Source organism: Alosa pseudoharengus, unplaced genomic scaffold (assembly GCF_046254945.1).
Source record: "Alosa pseudoharengus isolate Yale_2024_CS ecotype anadromous, Long Island Sound unplaced genomic scaffold, YU_APseudo_1.1 YU_APseudo_1.1_scf_8, whole genome shotgun sequence".
NCBI classification, from domain to species: domain Eukaryota; kingdom Metazoa; phylum Chordata; class Actinopteri; order Clupeiformes; family Clupeidae; genus Alosa; species Alosa pseudoharengus.
Window position 1 is genome coordinate 30,000,566 of NW_027468870.1, and position 13,321 is coordinate 30,013,886.

At 41.6% G+C, this 13,321-nt stretch overlaps 4 protein-coding genes across 8 annotated transcripts in view; all 4 read right to left on the reverse strand.

Moving 5' to 3' along the window:
- The window catches only part of LOC143112540 (protocadherin gamma-A11-like), a 143,869-nt gene that overhangs the window by 38,004 nt on the left and 92,544 nt on the right, over nt 1-13,321 (reverse strand). The gene's annotated exons all lie outside the window — the stretch shown is intronic.
- LOC143111927 (protocadherin gamma-C5-like) lies at nt 792-3,245 on the reverse strand. The gene has a single exon (XM_076274173.1). It carries the CDS (start codon nt 3,243-3,245, stop codon nt 792-794), a length of 2,454 nt encoding a protein of 817 aa, XP_076130288.1.
- On the reverse strand, nt 4,203-6,698 carry LOC143111929 (protocadherin gamma-C5-like). The gene has a single exon (XM_076274174.1). The coding sequence runs from the start codon at nt 6,696-6,698 to the stop codon at nt 4,203-4,205; it is 2,496 nt and encodes an 831-aa protein (XP_076130289.1).
- LOC143111781 (protocadherin gamma-C5-like) lies at nt 7,072-9,689 on the reverse strand. The gene has a single exon (XM_076274041.1). The coding sequence runs from the start codon at nt 9,680-9,682 to the stop codon at nt 7,082-7,084; it is 2,601 nt and encodes an 866-aa protein (XP_076130156.1). The 5' UTR covers nt 9,683-9,689; the 3' UTR covers nt 7,072-7,081.

A 13,321-nucleotide genomic window follows, 5' to 3' on the forward strand; every position in this document is an offset into this window, starting at 1 on the left:
ACAAAGCGATCACTACAATCCTTGTCAATGCGAGCACATCCTCGTCTCATAAACCTCTGATGAGTGCAAGAGCTACAACGCGGTGCAGGAGCCATGGAGTGGATCTCTTTGTACAGGCTCGGGTGCTATTGGACGCGAGGTCTCTTCAGTCTAAACCAATGAGCAGCAAGATATTATTTAAAGGCACACTCTTCTCTGTTGTGGACTCAAATTCATACTGCCTCTGTGGCTGATGATAACGCAACTAATTAAGCGGACATCATGCAAACACATTCCATTTTTTATCCAGATTCACTTTTGTATATATATATATGAGGTATATTTGCCTATACAACTATGAGTAGATAAAAGAAAAGTGTTGATCTAATTGAAAAGACGGAATTCATGTCAAGATGAGCACAGATTTCAGACAGTGCTTGTCGCTGTCCACTCTCTCAGTGCTTAAACGTGAACGCCATTGCAGTCATGCTGCTTTGATTGCTAAATGCCTGTAGGTGTCACCAAAGATCCTTGACTACTGACTACTATGAGGTACCACTGTCACAGACTGCATTCAATTAACACACATGCAAACGCATGTCTTTGTATCCACGTGCATATTAACACATTCATTAGTTAAGTACAGCAAAGAATTAAAACTCAAAATATGTGAAAGGCCACAAATATAGGCTACATGCAATTACTTGCAAAATAGCCATATCAGAGACAATGTCACCTAGCCTATAGTACCAGTGCATATAAACACAGCACAACATCAACAGCATTGATACCTAATATTTCAACAAATCATTTTAAATGTAATTTGGTTTTAAACAATGAGCTTGTCTCACCTGTTGACACTCGAAGGTCCATGCGCTGTCTGGTAATGACGCATCGAGACCACGTAATGTATCCTTAAAGTCTAGAGTGCTGCTGGGCTTGACGAGAGTTAAGTCACTGAACTCCGACATTGGAGACAAATAAGACCCAAACGACTGACTCTGAGACATCATGTCTCCTCCCAGAACCTCCACATACTTTATAGGCCCGTCAGTGTTGAGCTGGATCTGTAGGTTTCTATTTGGATTTTTGTATCCGTCAGAATCTCTTCTAATGCAGCAGCTAGCATCGCCTCTACTGTTTTTAGCACACTTAATAAAAAGTATGAAAAAAGTCAGCAGAGATAATACAGATACTGATGCCAAAGAGAGGATCAAGTAGAAGGTGATTTTACTGTTTTTCTTGTCTTTCTCAGTGGCTTTTTGTCTGAAGTCTGAGATTGGTTCGTGTAGTCCGTCCTCTATCAGTATGTCCACTATGACTGTGGTGGACTGGACTGGCTCTCCATTGTCCTTGATCTCTATTAGCAGTCTCTGAGAGGCATAATCCTGCTCTGAAACGGAGCGTTTAGTCCTCACCTCCCCAGTGTAAAGATTCACAGCGAACAGAGACGAGTCTGTAGCTTCCGCGAGTCTATAAGAAATCCAGGCGTTGTGGCCCGAGTCAGCATCCACAGCTGTTACCTTGGTAACGAGGTGCCCCGTTTTAGCTGAGCGGGGCATCCTCTGATGAGACACAGAGCCCATGATCGCGGAGGGGTAAATGACAGCGGGGATATTGTCGTTTTGATCCAGAACAAAAACATTAACGGTAGCATTGCTGCTAAGAGATGGAGTGCCCTGGTCTTTGCACTGCACAATAATTTGGAATAGTTTCAGTTTCTCGTAATCAAATGAATTCATGCTGTAAATTGTGCCATTCTCAGCATTGATATAAAAATAGCTAGAGGCTGGTATATCCTGAAACTTAGTGTCTGCTATAGAATACGTTAGCATAGAGTTCTTATCCTGGTCTTTGTCTGTGGCGACAACAGAGAACAATGACGCCCCTGCTGGATTGTTTTCCCTGACATATACATCATAGACTGCGTGTGTAAAAGCGGGAGCGTTATCATTGATGTCAAGTATTTTAACGTTCACATATTTGCTTGTCGTTAATGGGGGTGAGCCTAAATCAGTAGCAATTATTTTGACATCATACTCTGAATTAACCTCACGGTCCAAAATAGAGTCTGTCACTAAAGAGTAATGGTCATCGAAAGAGGGCTTTAATTTAAATGGATAACCAGGAGCAACACTCAGTTGAACTTTTCCATTGTCTCCTGAATCCAAGTCTTTAACATTTATCAAGGCCACAGCAGTTCCGACAGTGGCGTTTTCACGGACTGGACTTGGCATTGATGTTAATTTGATTTCAGGTTCATTATCATTCTCGTCGATAATATCTATTTGAACTGAAGAATGTCCTTGTAATTCTGGATGCCCTTTGTCTTTCGCACTAACATCAAACGTGTATATTTTAACGTCCTCGTAATCTAGATGACCAATAACTGTAACTTCACCTGTTAGAGAGTTCACACCAAATGCCTCTTTGACTGAATCGGAAGTGTGCGCGCCGAAGAAATATTCCACTTCTCCATTAGGACCTTCATCGAAGTCGCTGGCCATTATAGAAAGCACACTTTGTCCAATTGTAGCACTTTCTTTAACAGTTGCTTTATACAATGTTTGGCCAAATTTTGGTTCATTGTCATTGATATCCTGGACAGTGACCTGGATCAATGCCGTCCCTGACTTCACCGGATTGCCCCCATCTAAAGCCTTTAAAATGATCCTGTAATTTGCTTGTTTCTCTCTATCCAGGGGTTTTTCTACTATCAATTCAGGCACCTTCCTTCCATCTTTAAGTGTTTTCACATTCAGGCGAAAAAAATCATTGTTCAAAGTGTATGTGTGTAAGCTATTGCTACCGACATCTGGGTCGTCTGCACTTTCCAATGGAAATCGTGTTCCGGGAGCTATTAATTCTGGTATTGTTAACTGTATTTCTTTTAGATGAAAATGCGGAGCATTGTCGTTTATATCTTGTATTTCAACCTCTACACGATGTTGCTGTAAAGGGTTTTCAATAACTACTTGTAATGGTAACAAGCAAGCTGCATTCTGTCCACATAACGTCTCTCTATCTATCCGGTGATTAACAACCAGCTCACCCTTCGCCAGATCCACGGTGAAGTATTGCTTGCTGGATTCAGATGCAATCCGTAATTTTCGATCATATATTACGGATACTTCCAGGCCTAGGTCCTTTGCGATATTACCAACGACAGACCCTTCTTTTAACTCCTCCGGAATGGTGTAGCGAATCTGAGATTCAGCTGTACTCCACAAAAGAACGATAACAAATATGCATAATGTCCACCACATACATCCTCCCAAACGTTTTAAGTGCTTCATTTTTCCGACGGCGGTGTCGACATCTCCTTTAGAAAACGTATTTTTGCCATCCACATGCTAACATAAACACCACTCATGCTATGTACATTTAGAAATCCACAAAGCGATTGCTACCATCTTTGTCAATGTGAGCACACCCTCATCTCGTAAAGCTCTGATCAGTGCAAAGCCTTCTACGCGGTGCAAGAGTCAGGGAGTGGATCTCTTTGTACAGGCTCGCGTGCTATTGGATGCGAGCTTTCTTCAGTCTGACCCAATGATCAGCAAGATACATTTTAAAGGTACAGTGTTCACTGTTATGCACTCAAATGTGTATTGCTTTATATGTGTATTGTGTATTGATTAATAAGGCAATTAATATGACAGAGAGTCATGAAAACACATCCAATGCTTATCCAGTTTCTATATGAGGTTTTGTTTACAGCTATGAAAAGATAAATGTTAAACAAAATGAAGAGACGGTATTTATTTCAGAGGAAATCACATTTCAGACATCGCTCGTCTCTGTCCGCTCTGTCAGTGCTGAAATTTGAACCCCATTGCTATCATGCTGCTTTGATCACTAAATGTCGGTAGGTGTCACTATAAAACTAGGCCTACTATAAACTACCACTGCGACATAGACTGCATTCAAACATATGCAAATGCATGAATTATTGCACTAATGTGCATACATACAATATTAGTTAAGTTAAGTGTAGGTAAGATTTGAAACTGTAGAAATTGTATTTTGAATACTGATACTGAAAATATTTAGAAGGACACACAATGTCTTCTTCCACTCCCCATAACTTCAAAAGGTGTGCAAAATCAGAAAATGTTATGTGTATAGTTTCAGCACATGTAGTTGTCAACAGATATACCAAACACGAAACAACACCAGATAAGCAGTATGAAAGCCTATTCATAGTGAGGAATCATAATGTCTCAACAAATAATGGATATTAAAAGGAGAATTAGGCAATGGGATTGTCTCACCTGTTGGCACTCAAACGTCCATGCGCTGTCAGGCAATGACGCATCTAGCCCACGTAATGTATCCTTAAAGTCAAGTGTGCTGCTCGGTTTTACGAGAGTCAAGTCACTGAACTCCGACATTGGAGACAAATAAGACCCAAACGACTGACTCTGAGACATCATGTCTCCTCCCAGAACCTCCACATACTTAATAGGCCCGTCAGTGTTGAGCTGGATCTGTAGGTTTCTGTTGGGATTCTTGTATCCATCAGAATCTCTTCTTATACAGCAGCTACCACTGTCTCTGCTGTTTCTAGCACACTTAATTAGAAGTATGAAAAAAGTCAGCAGAGATAGTACAGACACTGATGCTAGTGATAGAATCAAATAGAAGGTGATTTTACTGTTTTTCTTGTCTTTCTCTGTGGCTTTTTGTCTGAAGTCTGAGATGGGTTCGTGTAGTCCGTCCTCTATCAGTATGTCCACTGTGACTGTGGTGGACTGGACTGGCTCTCCATTGTCCTTGATCTCTATAAGCAGTCTCTGAGAGGCGTCATCCTGCTCTGAAACAGAGCGTTTAGTCCTCACCTCTCCAGTGTAAAGATTCACAGCGAATAGAGACGAGTCTGTAGCTTCCGCGAGTCTATAGGAAATCCAGGCGTTGTGGCCCGAGTCAGCATCCACAGCTGTTACCTTGGTGACAAGGTGCCCCGTTTTAGCAGACCGGGGCATCCTCTGATGAGACACAGAGCCCATGACCGTGGAGGGGTAAATGATAGCGGGGACATTGTCGTTTTGATCCAAAATAAAAACATGAACGGTAGCGTTGCTGGTAAGCGACGGAGAGCCCTGGTCTTTAGCCTGTACTAGAAACTGGAACACTTTGATTTTTTCATAGTCAAAAGAGTGCATACTGAAGATACTACCGTTTTCTGAATTGATGTAAACGTAAGAAGAAATCGGTATGTCAACTCCCTTTGAATCAATCACTGAATACATTATTTTTGCATTTTCTCCAAGATCAGAATCAGAGGCGGACACAGAACAGAGTATAGAACCGGCAGGGCCATTTTCCCTCACATACACAGTGTACAGCGACTGTGTGAATACTGGTGGGTTGTCATTAACATCTAAAATGTCAACTTTTATGTTTTTCTTTGATGTCAGTGGCGGTGATCCGGAATCAGACGCCCTTATTTCAACCATAAACTCAGGGTGCATCTCTCGATTTAATGTAGCTCCTGTGACTAGCGCATAGTTGTTTGAAATTGATCGTTTTAAGTTGAATGGCAGTCCTGGTGCTAGAGATACACTGACCCGTCCGTTGTCACCTGTGTCCACATCCTTTGCACTTATCAAAGCCACAACAGTTCCAACAGGAGCATCCTCTCTCACAGGGCTAGGTGGTGACTTTAAAACGATTTCGGGAACGTTGTCGTTTATGTCCAGAATATCTAAATTAATACTACAAAGACCCTCCATAGCAGGCACACCTTTGTCTCTGGCAACTATGTCAAATTTGTATGAACGGCCAGATTCATAATCTATTTGGCTTTTCACTTTTACTTCGCCAGTGGCTGCGTCAACCGAAAACAGCTCCTGTAAAGCCTCGGTTGTGTGCGGTCCAAATGAATAAACGATTTCAGCGTGGACTCCTTCATCTTGGTCAATCGCTTTAACTGTAACTACTACCACATCAAGCGGCGAGTTTTCTGCGAGCTGTACATCATATACAGCTTTCTCAAAGGTTGGAGCATTATCATTATTATCCAATACTCGAACAGTGATCTCTGCTGTCCCAGACCGTGCAGGTGTACCGCCATCTATGGCTGTTAATAGTAGAGTATGTACTGATTGCTTTTCTCTATCCAGCGATTTTTCTAAAACCAACTCGGGCAATTTAGTTCCGTCTTTGTTTGTCTTGACGTCTAATATAAAATGATCGTTTTTACTCAGAGTGTAAGATCGCAATGAATGTGAGCCCACATCGGGGTCCTGTGCAGACTCCAAACGGAACCTTGCTCCTGGTGATGTGGACTCTGCTATATTTAAAACATGTCCGTGGGTCTGAAATACGGGGAAATTATCATTTATGTCTTGAATTTCTATTTCAACACGATATAGATTTAGTGGGCTTTCTATTATTACCTCCAAAGGCAAAAGACAACTTGAGCTCTGCCCACAAAGCTCCTCTCTATCAATTCTCTGATTTACAATAAGCTCGCCTTTCACATTTACGTCGAAATACTGCTTACCAGAGTCAGACGCTATTCTCAATCTACGATCGGTTATTTCAGCCACCTCCAAACCAAGGTCTTTAGCAATGTTGCCAACAACCGAACCCTCCTTTAATTCCTCCGGAATAGTGTACCGAATTTGCGCTTTCGTTGTATTCCACAAGGCTGTTATGTGAAACAGCAAGAGCACCCACAGCTTTGTGGGCATTTTTCTCATCACTGGTCCCATTTCCAAACACGCTGATATGGCATGACGACTATATATCCTGTATACATGTCATTCCAGTGAGATTTGCAATCCAAATATTTCCAAAGATGCTACTGCATTATTGCTGGAGTATTGTGCACTTTCAACCACGACTCCGTTTATCCGTGGTCTGGACATGGTTTACAAGCGGTGGCTGAGAGACAGTGGATCTCTTTGTGCAGCAATTCTTCCTATTGGTGGAGAGAGCCCTCCAATAAACTACCACGACAAATCGCATATGGCCTTAAAGGAGCAGTGCACTTGAAACGTATACAGGATGCTGGCTTTGTTTTTAAATCATGTAAGCTACGTAATACATGAATCAAAACGTTTTTTTTTTTCAGAATTCTGTCAAACCACGATAATCAAACTATATTTAAAACAAGGTGCTTTAAATGTGTTTTATAAATGTGTTTAGTTGTTGATATTCTGTATGACATAATAGTATGAATGATAATGCGAAATCTTTGTTTGCCATAATGATGCATAGTCAACACAACATGCACAAGGAATATGTTTGTTGAAAAAGTGCTCACCTGTTGACACTCGAACGTCCATGCGCTGTCTGGCAATGACGCATCGAGCCCACGTAATGTATCCTTAAAGTCTAGAGTGCTGCTTGGCTTGACGAAAGTTAAGTCACTGAACTCCGACATTGGAGACAAATAAGACCCAAACGACTGACTCTGAGACATGATGTCTCCTCCCAGAACCTCCACATACTTTATAGGCCCGTCAGTGTTGAGCTGTATCTGCAGGTTTCTGTTGGGATTCTTGTATCCGTCAGAATTCCGTCTGATACAGCAGGTGGTACCACCTCTGCTGCTTCTAGCACATTTAATCAGTAGTATGAAAAATGTCAACAGAGACAAGAGAGATACAGAAGCCAAGGCTAGGATGAGGTAAAAAGTGATTCTGTTATTTTTCTTGTCTTTCTCAGTGGCTTTCTGTCTGAAGTCTGAAATGGGTTCGTGTAGTCCGTCCTCTATCAGTATGTCCACTGTGACTGTGGTGGACTGGACTGGCTCTCCATTGTCCTTGATCTCTATTAGCAGTCTCTGAGAGGCATCATCCTGCTCTGAAACAGAGCGTTTAGTCCTCACCTCTCCAGTGTAAAGATTCACAGCGAACAGAGACGAGTCTGTAGCTTCCGCGAGTCTATACGAAATCCAGGCGTTATGGCCCGAGTCAGCATCCACAGCTGTTACCTTAGTGACGAGGTGCCCCATTTTAGCTGATCGGGGCATCCTCTGATGAGACACGGAGCCCATGACCGCGGAGGGATATATGACAGCGGGGACATTGTCGTTTTGATCCAAAATGAAAACATGAACTGTGGCGTTGCTGCTAAGCGACGGGGAGCCCTGGTCTTTCGCTTGTATGACAATTTGAAACACTTTCAGTTTTTCATAGTCAAAAGAGTGCATGCTGAAGATGCTTCCATTATCCGAATTTATGTAAACATAAGATGAAACTGGAAACTCTTGCGAAGCTGAATCTAAGATAGAATAACTAATTTGTGCATTTTTCGCTATGTCTGGATCCGTAGCTGATACTGAAAACAGCATTGACCCAGGGGTGCAGTTTTCTTTCACATACACTGTATATGATTTTTGAGAAAACACAGGGGGGTTGTCATTCGTATCAGAAATGGAAATAGAAATAGTTTTCCTCGTTGATAATGAAGGTGAACCCAAATCGACAGCATTTAACTGAATATCATATTTCGAGTTAATCTCCCTGTCAATCTGTGCATTCGTAAGCAACATGTAGTGGTTAGATACAGAGTGATTAAGCTTAAATGGTGAGTTTGAAGCTACCTGAACTTTCACCTTTCCGTTCTCACCACTATCTGCATCTTTTGCACTAATAAGGGCGACCACAGTGCCTACAGGAGAATTTTCAGGTATCGGACTGGTCAGTGAAGTAATGACGATTTCTGGAGCGTTGTCATTAACATCTGTTATTTTTATCTTAACACTGCAGTGCCCCTCCATTCGCGGACTACCCTTATCTTTAGCAATGATGTCAAATTTGTATAAATTTGCCTTTTCAAAGTCTAGCTCTCCCTTTACAGAGATCACACCTGTTTCTGAGTTGATATCAAACAACTGTCGCGTTGCGTCTACCGACTGCTCTCCAAAAAAATATTCAACCTCTCCATTCGGACCCTCGTCTAAATCTATGGCTCTGATCCTTAACACTTCTATTCCAAGCGCTGTGTTTTCTTCTATGCTCCCCTCATAGAATGGTTTTTCAAACTGGGGCGAGTTATCGTTTGTGTCTAACAGTGTAATTGTAATTTCAGATGTACCTGTTCTCACTGGATTCCCTCCGTCTACAGCAGTTAATATGAGCTTGTGCACCGCCAGGTTTTCTCGATCTAGGGGCTTTTCCAAAACCAGTTCTGGGATCTTTGTGCCGTCCTGATTTTTTACATTTAATATGAAATTGTCGTTTTTGCTAAGACTATAAGACCGTAAGGAGTTAGAGGCCACATCAGGGTCTTCTGCTTTTTCTAGAGGAAATTTAGCGCCTGGGTTAACATTTTCTGGAATCTTCAAAACACGTTCATTCGAGTGGAATGTAGGGCTGTTGTCATTAATGTCTTGTATTTCAATTTCAATACGATAAAGTTGCAAGGGATTTTCAACTATGGCCTCTAAGGGTAATAAGCATGGAATTGTCTGTGAGCATAATGTCTCCCGGTCTATTCTTTCATTAACAGTAAGATCACCTTTCCCCAAGTCTATGTGAAAGTACTGCTTACCGGTGTCAGACGCTATCCTTAGTCTGCGATCAGAAATATCTGATAATCCAAACCCAAGGTCTTTTGCTATATTTCCAACAACTGAGCCCTCCTTTAACTCCTCTGGTATGGTGTATCGTATTTGCCCCTCTACTGTATACAACAGGAGGGTAAAACACAGAATCCTCCACTGGTAGAAATAAAACACATCCATCATCCTTAATCCAAATGTTCACCGCGAGTCCTTCTCTGAAATACAATTTTTCATAAAAGTGAGAGCTTTCTTGTTGCTCGTTGTCCCCATATTGTCAGCTCATAAAACCCCAAACGCTTTGTCTCTTCTATGTCATTCCCTTGCTTATGTTCCAATAGATCGGAGCAATGAAAGCAGCAGAGAGACGGAGTGGATCTCTTTGTACAATGCTGCATGCCATTGGATGCACAGGCATCTGAGTCCTGACCAATCAAATGCACAGGACTTTTTAAAGGCACATGCATTCTGTGCAAAGCAAGTACTGCATACTGGTATAGAGCAAAGCAAGTGCATACTTCAATAGAAGAAGGGAATGCAGCTATACCGCTATACAATTAACTAAGCATTTTGAAACTGTCTTCTCAAAGTCAGTGTAAACTACAGCAACAAATGAGAGGTGATCAAATATGTATTATTCCTGAGACATTTCTTAAAATCTACTGCTGTTCAGTACCACTGTCAACAATTATTATATAGAGAATAATTCAGACGATAAAGGAAGTCTTATGGAAGAAATTAAGTGCTTTAATTTTTTAACAACTGCATTTTTGTCTCCACTCGGTCCTCTGTGTCTGCATAGCTCTCCCTGTTCTCTGTCTGCCTTCCTGTGGTGATGAGCAGGTAGTGCAGGAGACCCACACAGACAGTATCTCTCATGCAATTACACCGATGTCAACAGCAGTGGGAGCTCATACGAGAGAGGAGAGGGAGAGAGTGTGGGAAGAGAAGGAGGGAAAGGAGGGGTGTGGAGTGCGTGGGGTTGTTTGATGACGATGTCCATGAGATGGAGTGAGGATGGGAGAGAGAGAGATAGAGTTCTAGTGATCAAACGAATAATGATGCAGATGAACTGAACGCATTCATATACATATATAGGTTATAAAATACCATTTTAAAAGGATAGGAAAGTAAGATAGTGCCATGGTTCAGCTCAACATGCGTATTCCAAAATATGTGCAATCTGCCGATAACACAACTGCATGATTACTGCATGATGTATTCAATGAAAAAATAATGTATGCCTTTTTCAACTTCACAAAAACAGCGCATCAATGATAAAATGCGCTCTGATCTCCCTAGCAACAAAGGAGCCTACCAGGATGCATTGCAAGATGGTTGCGTCCATATCACACAAAGAGGGTTCCGTTTCAGCACCACGCGGGTGGACAGCGCCACACAGGCGGTGAACAGGCGCTGCTGCATGCATTTGACTGACTGACCCACTTATACACAAAACACGCCTCTCCACGTGTGGCTTACTTACAACTCATGTTACATGACGGCGAGCTTTGTTTAGATTTATATTCGAATGATAACATTTCGAAATGTATTTAACAGCTAGTGTTGTGTATTAATGAAGGATTATTTACCAAGCAAAATAATGATTCGTCAAGCATAGAAGGAGGGTCTTATTTGGCAATAGACTAGTCTACACTATCATATGCCCTGCTAACTGAGGTTATCGCACACGTGAAGACACAATTGTCCCCATTTAAACGATTTAGCACACTGTCAGACACATAATACATTTTGGGGTGTGTAATCCTGTCATTTGAGGCTGGCTCATATATTAAGTAGTAAATGAAAAAAAGTGTGTTGGAAAGAATATTTCTTTGTATGTAAAAAAGATACAATCAGTTATTTGATGACTAAAACATGATCAACCTAGTGGCTTGGTATGGGCCTATGGAAATAATTTCTTGCCAAGACAAACATGGGCAAGCATACACACAGGCACACATAAATAAATTAAAACTTCCCCTCCACACACACAGAGTGTGAGAGAGAGTGAGAGAAATAGAGAAAGAGAGAGAGAGAGAGAAAGAGAGAGAGAGAGAGAGCATCAAATCCTTAGTAGAGGTATCTTACTATCTTAGTGGTTACTAAAGTAACGGTTCGGTTAAATTGTGATGAAGAAAAACAAAACCGAGGGGAAAATCACTCTCAATAACTTTGGGATTTACTGAAGGGAATGACTGCTACACCATTAGAATCAGGTTGCTTGTACAACTGATGCCATACCTCCATCTTAAGTGTTGTGACATTTTAATCAAGAATGCTCTAAGGATATATTAATATTGTAACAATCTAATATTACGAGATATTAACTATATGACACTCAAATCAGTCACCAACAAATAGTGTTAGTGTTTCATTCAATTACCATTCATTCCCCAAATCTGTTGGAATGAATGAGAGGTAGTTGATGATCCTATTTCCCAGGATTCCAAGCTTTGTTTGGAGTTACTTTGTACTCCTGTACATGTTATTTGTATGGATGGATGCAAATAATTAGGTATGTATCTCAGTATGTATGTATGTACGTGGTGATGTGTGTGTGTGTGTGTGTGTGTGTGTGTGTGGGTGTGTATACAGTACAGATGTACAGCATTACACAAAGGTTTTTGGCATTTCAAAGGTTTTAGGCATTTGCCATTTGTCTTAACACATTTTCTATGTTCGGCGTGTATGTATGTATGTTTGGTATTCTGCACTTGGTGTTGTTTTTACACCTTCACATGTTTCAAACATGGCAAACACCTTTGCACAGTAACTGTATGTGTGAGTGTTCCACAATATTGCACGTGTGTGTGTGTGTGTGTGAGAGAGAGAGAGAGTGTGTGAGAGAGAGAAAGAGATGCACTGCTCTCAGATGTCACTTACAACAACAACACATTACATTTATATAGTGCTTTTCACGACACTCAAAGCGCTAAACAGTGAAGGGGGAACCTCACTAACCACCACCAATGTGTAGCGCCCACCTGGGTGATGCATGGCAGCCATTATGCGCCAGAACGCTCACCACACACCAGCTTGAGGTGGATAGTGAGGGAGTGAATGAGCCAATTACACTGGGGGATGATTAGGGGGCCAGATTGAATGAGCCAGGTTGGGAATTTAGCCAGGGGTGACTCAGCACCTAAAAACAATCATGTGTGTGTGTGTGTGTGTGTGAGAGAGAGAGAGAGAGACAGACAGACAGACAGACAGAGAGAGAGACAAAGACAGAGAGTGAGAGAGAGAGGCGGATGCAACGCTGTCAGATGTGACTCAGGGGTGACTCAGCATCCACATACAATCATGTGTGTGTACGTGTGTGTGTTTGTGTGTTTGTGTGTGTGTGTGTGTGTGTGTGTGTGTGTGTGTGTGTGTGTGTGTGTGTGTGTGTGTGTGTGTGTGTGTGTGTGTGTGAGAGAGAGAGAGAGATAGATAGAGAGAGAGAAAGAGAGAGAACAAAAGAGCAATAGCGAGAGGAAGATGCACTGCTCTCAGATGTCACTCAGGGTGTGTGTGTGTGCATCAGCACGCGTGTGGGTGTTTGTGTGTGTGGGTACGTGTGTGTGTGTGTGTGTGTTTGCAACAACACTCAATAGAGTATACATTCTCATACAGTGGGACAGTTGTAATATAAAAACATTTTTAGCCAGATATGTCTGTCCAAATAGTGTTTGCACAGAGATACTAGGTACTGTATACTGGTCTATAACTGCTTGGAGTATACATAACTTATTTTAAATTTATTTTTGTTCAGAATGAGAAAAAGGATGCATAAACATCTAAAAAAAAATATTTGTTCAGATGCCGTCCCTCTATGGTTTA